Source organism: Priapulus caudatus, unplaced genomic scaffold (genome assembly GCF_000485595.1).
Source record: "Priapulus caudatus unplaced genomic scaffold, Priapulus_caudatus-5.0.1 Scaffold2496, whole genome shotgun sequence".
Lineage (NCBI taxonomy): Eukaryota > Metazoa > Priapulida > Priapulimorpha > Priapulimorphida > Priapulidae > Priapulus > Priapulus caudatus.
This window is the reverse complement of record NW_014579557.1, coordinates 17,092-27,032: the sequence shown is the minus strand read 5'-3', so window position 1 is coordinate 27,032 and position 9,941 is coordinate 17,092. Positions and strand designations below refer to the sequence as shown.

At 41.7% G+C, this 9,941-nt stretch overlaps 1 protein-coding gene across 3 annotated transcripts in view; it reads left to right on the top strand.

Annotated features, from left to right (window-relative positions):
• Positions 1-9,289, top strand: part of LOC106818755 (kelch-like protein diablo) — a 9,848-nt gene extending 559 nt beyond the window's left edge. The window contains exons 2-9 of one of the 3 annotated variants that reach the window (XM_014823427.1): positions 1,336-1,424; positions 1,612-2,306; positions 2,609-2,755; positions 4,628-4,759; positions 4,887-5,063; positions 5,470-5,620; positions 6,981-7,145; positions 8,174-9,289. In XM_014823427.1, the coding sequence (XP_014678913.1) occupies positions 1,336-1,424; positions 1,612-2,306; positions 2,609-2,755; positions 4,628-4,759; positions 4,887-5,063; positions 5,470-5,620; positions 6,981-7,145; positions 8,174-8,333 (1,716 nt within the window). In that variant the 3' untranslated portion in view covers positions 8,334-9,289. Of the gene's footprint in view, positions 1-1,335; positions 1,425-1,611; positions 2,307-2,608; positions 2,756-4,627; positions 4,760-4,886; positions 5,064-5,469; positions 5,621-6,932; positions 7,146-8,173 lie in introns of those variants that run through there. The other 2 variants (XM_014823425.1, XM_014823426.1) reach the window with 2 other exon arrangements.
• The last annotated feature ends 652 nt before the right edge of the window (positions 9,290-9,941 follow it).

The following is a 9,941-nucleotide window of genomic DNA, read 5'->3' as shown; positions in this document are numbered from 1 at the left end:
CACATGCCTGCGTGCGTGCGTACATGCATGCATGCGCACGTGCCTGTGTGTCCGTGCCTGCTCACATGCCTGCGTGCGTGCGTACATGCATGCATGCGCACGTGCCTGTGTGTCCGTGCCTGCTCACATGCCTGCGTGCGTGCGTACATGCATTCGTGCGTGCGTGCCTGTGTGTCCGTGCCTGCTCACATGCCTGCGTGCGTGCGTACATGCATGCGTGCGTGCGTGCCTGTGTGTGTGCATGTGTACCTGCGGGCGTGCCTACGTAGACCCGTAAGATTATAGAACGGTAATCCATGGGAAATCGTAATGAAATTCACACGTTTATTTTTGTGTGCCGGCACACTCGTGTGTCATTCCCGATTGTAGCTCTTTCCTCAATTCCAGGAAAGAGTTTTGCTGTCGCTCTCTCATAGCCCAGCAGTGCCCACCCCCTACATTTTAGTAGTGATTAGCACCACGCGACTGAAACAAGCGTGCGCTTCCCCTCCGTACTTCAATCAATGCCGTCCCCAGCCAGCAGGCACGTACGCAGCGTCAATGTGCATAGCCACAGACGCGTGCCTCGCAGGCGCTTTTTTCGGCGACCTTTGAAAATATAATGTGAGAATGTTGTGCGATAGCGCCCTGGCTCAAAGGATGTTAGGAATATTACACAACTAGAAATTTTTTAGTTGTCCAATCGGGCAACTAGCCAAACGAATAACTTGTCCGACATAGACTTTCACTTGTCCTGAGCCTTATATCGTAGCGCTTCGCAATCCTTTATGAATAAAAAACAGCTCACAATAACCAGCCTATTTCATCAGATTCCTTCTAACTAGACTTCTAATAAGACTGAATCAGAACACACTAAATGCCCTTATGAATGATGGTGTCTGTGGAAGGCCCATCAGCTCAGTACTTCCCCTTCCATGAGGCAGCAGATGCCTGGGCAGCAATTAGGAAAAGGAAACTGAGAATTTAAAGCCTTTATAACGATATTTGATTTTCTACTCAGTAACGGTGCTCAATCCGAATAAAATATAGCGAAATATAGTTTCACCTTATAGTATATTTATTTGCATTTTTCGCACATTGCTTTATAACATTTGACAGGTTACATTCACACTAGTATACAAATTGAACAATGAAAAATGACTCATGACTCTTGACTCAACCCAATTTATTTTGAAATATAGGTCATAAACTTTGTGCAAAAAATGAAAAATGCTCCAAAATAAGGCTCAGATTACACCAGAGAGCATCTAAAACCATTGAGCTTTTACTAACTCTGTCCCAAGTGTCTGTGGCTACATGATATTGTTTCATTCTATCTCAACTTGTTCTTTGCAGGTCCTTAGTGGGCTCAACAATCTCCGACAGAGCGAATCTTTCTGTGATGTAACACTTTGTGTTGATGGACAGGATTTTCCATGCCATAGGTGATGATTTGCAATTTAGATAGCACTACCGTATTGAATTTTGATATCAAATTGTGCCATTCTTGCAAATGAAGCTCGTAATTGTGCACATACATGAATGGTTTTAGCTACACTTGATCAGATCTTTCATGGAAACAATAATCATTTGTGGATTAACAATCAGTGATGTATGCCAATGTCATTTCAGGATACTGCTGGCATCAGTCAGCGCATATTTTCACGCCATGTTCTCGGGTGAACTCGCAGAGAGTCGGCAGGACAGGGTGAGCATAAATGGCGTCGAGGCGGCCATGATCGAGCTTCTCATCGGCTACGCGTACACGTCTGAGATCCTCATCGCGCGAACAAACGTCCAGTCACTGCTTTCAGCGGCAAACCTGCTGCAGGTTCTCCCGGTGCGCGACGCATGCTGCAGCTTCATGGAGCGAAACATGGACGAGGCCAACTGCATTGGCATCCATTGCTTCGCAGAGACTCACGCCTGCCCCAATCTGCAGCAGATGGCAAAGGCCTATGTCTTGCAGCACTTCCAGAAGGTGTCGATGCGTGAGGAGTTTCTCGGATTGTCGCAGTCGAAGCTGATAGAGTTTATCTTGGATGATGATATCTGGGTCGACAGCGAAGAACAGGTGTTTGAGGCCGCGATGCGGTGGTATACTCACAATGTACAGGACCGAGAGTCCGATTTTCAAGAGGTTCTCAAACACGTACGATTGCCGCTGTGCAGCCCCTACTACTTGTATGATTGTGTCAGGACACAGGAAGTCATACGGCAGTCTGTAGAATGTCAGGAACTGGTTGAGCAGGCCACAAAGTATCACTTGCTTCCAGATAGGCGAGTAGAACTGAGGACCAGCAGAACGCAACCTAGGAAAGCAGCAGGTATAGAGGTCTACATGCACATGTGTTACTGTTAGTATAGTGTAACATATATGATAATAACATACATGCTCATTGTACTGTACATTTGAATGAGCAATATTATATAATAATAATATAATCTATTTTTATTCACTCCTGACTATATTATAGCAGAAATGTATGAATCTCTAGAGAATCTAATGAGATGTCTACTCATGCACTCCTGATTATATCAGTCCTGATTTGATGTGTGTTATAAAAGACAAACCTACACATATAGGGCTGTGTATAGTGTTTGTGTAATTTTTGTTTTGTTATTAAAGGTATTCAAGAGGTAATAATTCTAGTCGGAGGTGAGGATGATAAAGTCGTTCTTAGAAGTGTGGAGAGCTATGATCCGGTAAGCTTCAAGTGGAAAACACTGGCATGTCTGCCATTTGCCGTGAGCAAACATGGATTAGTAGTAACTGGTAAGTGCTTTGCACAGATTATATTTCATTTCTGTGCTGTTTTTTTTACTAATGTGCTGTTATAGAAGAAAAAGCACATCTGTATGTAGTTATATGTAAATTGTTATAATGCGCTGTTAGAATAATATAAGTTATGATACAACCTTGTCCTAACGGTGACCCTAGCACATGTTGGGTGCATGGATGGAAATAATACGACTCAATCATCAAAAATTGTTTTATTGTGAGTGCATGTCAAAATTTCACCACAGAGAATCGATCAATTGCAAATCCATCGAACTCGATACGTTAACTACAAATCGTTATTAATAAGACCTAGTTAATCACAAACCTTGGCATATATATCATAGTAGCTGGATCAAGACATTCTTTGTCTCCCAAAAGTAAAACATGTTCAATTGGTGGCAACTGGAATTTCTTCAGATCTCATTAATCGCAGTCTCACATATTAAAAAAAAAGTTGGATCTGATTGTATGCTTGGAGTTAATGTGGTTGCTGGTATTCATGTGCATAGCAAATGTGCTTCATTGAATTGGGTGTTCGAGACATGCAGATGAATGTGTTACCTTGACGGGATGCGGCCATGATGCCGAGGCGAGCCGAGGATTGACACTTTGTGTCCTCCAATCACAGCCTACGCCGCACCTCCCTTTGAAATTTTTATAGGTGGGGACCCATCACAGTACCAAATCGCCGATCTTGGGAACGAGGGCATTCTGCTAGGCTAGAACGGTTTCCTACGATAGAGTTTGGCACAAAAACGAAAATAACACGCCGTTTAGCGCACTGCACCACGTACTTGTTGCATTTTCGCATCTCCGTAATCAGAATAAGCCCCGCCTTCTTCGTTGATGGGCATGAATGGGGTGTCACCGACGTGACCAGTTCCTATACTGACTGTGTTTACTTTTCGTAAATAATGAAATGTCCGGCCGATGCTAGACTGGTACCCGTTCGCCACCTTCACTCCGGCAAGTATCCTTCGCTACACTGATGCTGTTAGTGTAGCGTGTGGAACTGTCGACCGGGTACCAGTCTAGGCCGATGCCAAACTGCATGCAGGGCACCTTCGTACACTCAGGATACTCGTAGATTGAGCCCATGAGCGAGAGCGCCATCTGTCATGGAGTTTGGGCCGATGCGATGCATTTTCTGCGTTTTCTGCGTGATTATTATTTTGCGCAGGCACCCATTTTCGAAATCCTCCAACATTTTTACTTCTTCCATTAAGTCCATGTTTCACTGTTATTTAGGAAGGAAGGTAAAACTGTGCATTCGTATAATTTCCCTCTTAATTGCTTCTATAGTATGATTTCCATAATTTTGCTCTTCTGCCCATGATAATATTTCCCTCATCATGAACCTACATTTTTCAGTTCGGACTCTTATCATATCGTTATAACCTCCTATATCATTAATTAAATCTCCTAGGTATGAATATTTGGTGCATTTTTTGATTACTTATTTGCCTATTAATATCTCCTTCTCTATCCTTTCTTTGTTGGTGAATTTTATAACCATTGTATTTGTTTTGTTCATATTAAATTCTAATCTTTTTGATTCAGCTAATCTGGAGCATGACTGAGCGATTTTTGTTACTGTTTTATAATCGCCAATTCCTAGAATATCGTCCATATATAATCATTGTCATTTTCTAAAACTACAGACCATCCGCTGACCGCTGTGGAGACGTGCGCCGGGCCTCGAATTTGGCGCACGTCTCCACTGCGGGCAGCGCTTCATACTTGAACATCCCCGCTGTCGCGTGCGCGTATCCCGCGGAACTGCGCGTCTCATTCGCGCGCAGCGCTTAGGATCAACAGCAAAGCTGTGCCACGCAATCTTGTATCATGTCTCTCTGGATTCTGCAGGCAACAACTTAATTTACATGTGTGGAGGAGAGTTTCCTGATGGGTCTGCTAGTGGTAGCATGTGGCGATATGATCCGAATTTCGACACATGGCAAGAAATGGCTTCGATGCACACACCTCGTTCGGAACTGGGTAAACATATCTCTAGAAAACATTGTGAACTTTGCTTTACTTGTTAAGTTGTTAAAGCACACCTACTATACACAGCCAACATTTCTCAATTTAGTTAGTTAGGCCTATGTTCTATGATTGCTTGCAGGTTTGGCAGTACTTGATGGCTACATCTATGCTGTAGGGGGGTGGGAAGGACAGCAGAGACTGGACTCGATGGAACGTTACAATGCTAGTACAAACAGCTGGGACTTTATGGCACCAATGACTCTGGCTGTCACAAGCCCGGCTGTTGCAGCTCTCTTTGGACGTCTCTACATCACAGGCAGGCTGTTTCCTGTGGGCACTCGTAGCAAACAACGCACAAAATCTAAATATGGCTGATCAGTGTTTGTGCTGATAGGCAACCTTACTACTACTCAAATTCCAGTTATTTTAATATTTATTTTCCCCCAGACTAGGTAATTTAGATTTCAAGGAATTGTGCCACTTTTGTTTGCATCTGAACAATATGCTCACTCAGGGGCTATTTTTTATATAATAGGAATCAAACCCCTAGAGTGTTAGATGTGAAATTCTATGTGATGCGTGGTTTGGGAAGATAAGGAGTGCATAAAATAGGATCGAGCAGGTGTTTGATGCAAAGAGTCACAGTCAGAATAAAGTTGTATGTAAATTTACAAACACACATTTACATGTGCAAATATTTTAATTAGGATGTATTTTTGTAGGTGGCGCTGTGCTTGAGGATGGTGATGGCATAGACTTAGTGCAGTGTTATGATCCGTGGAAAAATTTGTGGGCCGTGATGTCACCCATGCTCATCCCCCGGTCTGGGTCGGCCGCCTGTGCTGTCAACAGCATGATCTACGTCATCGGTAAGCCACACGTCATGTTGAGACTGCCTTGTCACTCGGCAGTGTCTTGCAGGTCTACCACTGGCACATGATCCAGTTGGCAGGTAATTATTGTATCCCCCGAACGAAGTTCGTGGGGATACTATGGGTTTGGCATCGTCGCGCCGCCGCCGCCGTAGAGATTTCCTTGTGAACGCTCTACCGGCTGCAGTTCTTCTCGAATCATCTTCAAGTTTCGAATGAAGGTGCATTATCGTAAGCGAAGGACACTAATCGTTTTTGGTGTGGGCGGAGTCATCGTTTGCCATGGTAACAACATTTTGTCGAAAATTCTAGAACCTGTAACTTCTGCACTTTTACCCGATTGTCATGCAATTTATATTTGTATAAAATTTGGTATTTAAATTTATTAAATTTAGATTGCACAAATATATATATATATATATATACATATATATATACATATATATACTATATATAGGACATGTTATATCGCCTGACTGCCAAATTCCATGACAATCGGGTAAAAACAGCACAAGTTACAGGGTTACATTATTCCACAAAAATGTTGTACCATGGCAACGATGAGCTCCGCCCACACCAAAACGATTTGGCATCTTCGCTTTACCATAACGCACCTTCATGCCAAATTTGAAGATGATCCGAGATCGGGTAAAACCTGCCCACCAGGTCACACTTCGACCTTAATTTCACCTTTACCTTGACCTTGATCTTATTTCTCTTCCGCTTCTAACTCGCCCTAATTGACCTAGCGCGACCAACTTGGTATGCTACACAATCTTGGGGAGAAGTTGTCTCATACCAAAACCACCACTGCCCTTGACCTTAGTTTGACCTTCACCGGCGACTTACATTTCCTCTTCGCTCCTAGGTAACCAGATTCCATATACTTGCAATCTGCGGACACCAGTTGTCTAACACACCTTTGTCTTTGTGACTTATTTAACTTCCTGCCTTCTACGTCCTTACAGAGATATTCTATTCATACTAGATCACGGGGGATACATGTAGTTGGCGACAACTGATCGTTTCTAGTTTAATTGACAATCGCAAAATTTAAAATTTTAATGAAATTCTACACTGCCAGAGAACAGTAGAGATTACACATGTCAAAAGCCAACTGTGTACCGGTCAGTAAACTGCCAACTTCACTGCCATGTGGCCAATCCCCCTGTTACTAGGCAAACGTTTTCAGACATGTCAAGTAATTAACACTGTACTACTTGTAAGTACATTTATAGATGTGATAGGATACAATGGCTCAAGCCTAGTTTAAGACCATGGATTTTAAAACGGTTTTTATCTTTGATTTATAGTGCCACTATGCACTAGTTTGAAATGATGGCGAATGATATCTTCCGTAGGTGGGTGCATGCATCCACTGAAAATACTAACAAAGCAGAAGCCTATGATCCACTGACAAACAAGTGGACGTCTGTGGCTGCTATGGAGGAGAAACGCTACCGACCTGGTGCTGCAGTCATCAATGGCATGATCTATGTGTGTGGAGGTGAAGAAGGCTGGGATAGGTGAGTGGGATTAGTGATAGAGAGATAAGGCACGTGGTGTAGAGAGAAGTATTTGAATTTTTAGCTCACCTTGACATCGTCAAGCTGAGCTATTGCTCATGGTCGTCGTTCGTCGTCCGTCCGTCCGTCCAACATTTCGCTTCGGTCAACGATAACTCAGGAACTGTTTACCCACATGTTTGAAATTGGGTATAGTTGTTACTGTATGCTCCATATGGAACGTCCTATTTTGGAGCACGAGTCACGCGTACTTTCGAGCCACGCAATTTTTTGGCAAAAATGGAATTGCATTAATCAGTTCAGGTTCAATGGCATTTTGTCTATTTCTGTGTAGATGAATAAGGGCTAGGGGTTTTGATATTTAAAAAAAATTATGCAACTTAAGTAGGTTTTGCAATTTATGCAAAAACGCAGATAACAAACAGTCTGTGTGTCACACTCGTCTGGTTCGTTTAACAAGATTCATTGACAATATCTTTAATGCAAAATTGGTATTTCCTCTCCACCGTGCCGATAAAATGTTCGTAGAGTAAAGTTTTACAAAACCTGTCGGAACGCAGCATAACCTATTTATTTCGAACGCCATCGCTACAAAGCGGGTATAGCGCCATCTACTGTCACAAATTGTGATTCATTTTGGTTTATAAATTATTATTGCGATATACAGATGGCAACCGTGTGCCACCGCCTAGAAAAACTCATACGAAGTAAACACTTCCATGCAACCAATTTACCTTGGACAAAAGTTGTGTTATGGGCAGGGAAACACCATTGTCACGTGGTACATAGCAGCTACGTGGAATAAGCGTATCCTCTCAATCTTACACGTTACACATCGGGAGTTCCGCTTTTAGGCAGTGCATAAATCTGAATATTATAAAAACGTTATTTGTGGTGAGCTACAGTGTCATTGACACTTTCATTTGTAGAAGCGTTTAATGCCCTGACATCGTGCAGGTTTAGAGGATATCAGTCGTCATTCTTCTCTACAATATTGCTAGCATCTACTTGCTTGTATATATGGGCAGGTACCACAGCTCCATCGAACGCTATGACCCAAAGCGTAACTGCTGGGAGGAAGTTGGAGAAATGCCTACAAGCCGAAGTTCGCTCAGCTGTGTTCCACTGACTGTGCCATTGACCGCGCAGCGTGATGGCTTTTCTAGCCACAGGTGCCATCGTGACTAGAACTTCACACACAACATTAGGCACTGCACTCGTCTCGCCGCTACATGGACAGGAATAGCATGCAATGAGATTAATGGTGAACCTTAGCTTGTTTGCACTCAATTCGCATTGCATTGCAGATAAACTGTGTGTAGAATCATGTATATAATTCGTGAAAGTCTCTGTACTGTCCTTGATATATTTAGTACAGTAATCCGTTGCATATCGTTGCGCGGGTCACATGCCTGGAAAGCGCCACATATATTGAAACCATGAATGGAGAGTACAATATTTACTCAGTAGTATATGAACAGAGATCAAGTCACGTACTTCATGTATGAAGATCTCTATTAATTCATATACCTCATGTATAAAATATGCCATTCGTGTATTTTTTATTTAATACCTAATAGGATCCATGGTGTTAGGTGCAGGGTTGGGGGACATTTTTGAAAGTGGGAGAGGGAACCATTTAGACAGGGTTATAAAAAAACCTATGCTGCAATTGGAGAATGACATACAAATAGTAACCATGACTAAACACATTCCATTATTTCAAGAAATGCGATAGGAAGGGATTACTGTAAAATGTTCAATGCAAGTTTTAATATTTATTTTTGTACAGCTTCAAGCAGATGTTTAATGTTACTTGAATCACACACTAGTCAAGTATATTGCAGCCTAGTAAGTTTGTGTTTCTGCTCCTATTATTTATTATACTGTCGGATCTTGTATAGCGATATAGTGAATGGTTTGACAACAACCATAGGTAATATTGAATATGTACATCATAGAAAAGTAGATATTGTAGCAAAACCCAGCACACTTGTAGAATTCTTGAATGGCGATTATTTTATTATTTATATCTGGTCGACTCTCTTGAAGTTTCAGCAACACCGTTAAACATTGTATGAGAACTTGTTTCCTGATATGCCTGACACTAAACTAATAAACCCTGACAGTTATTATGTGAATTATTTTGACAGCGTTTGGTGTCTCTCACTATATAAGTTCTCTTGCTCAGTAGACATAAACATTTCACCGAGAACTCAAACTAAAAATATCATATATGCACAATAGTATATATTATGATATCAGGGTGTAATAGTGACAAATTTAGATTTGTCATTATTATTTTTTTAACCCCTGATGACATATCATAATATCAAGAGCTAATAATTATTATTTATTTATTATTATTATAATTATTATTAATGATTATTAGCTCTTGATAATATCAGGACAATCACTCCAACTCACACATTATTTCATAAAAATGCGGATAGGTGGCGCTCATGGCAGCAGGTAGACGGTTGTTGCTGTTTTTTACTTTTGTTTTTTGTGATACTTTGATAGATGAGGAACTAGCGTTTCAAAGTTTGTAAAAGTAGTGTTAAATACCTTCTGTGCGTTCTAGCAATATCCTTACGAACAAATAACGTAACAAGAAGTACGAACTAATGGTAACAAAATCTAATGTAATGGTACCTAATGCCCAATGCAATGGTAATGACTAATGGCTAATGCTAATGGTAGACTGCTCATACTCATAGGGTCTATGTCCCCTAGGGCTAGGGTACTGCCGGAACGTACCCTGGGCGGTCCTACTAAACCGCGAAATGTGCTACT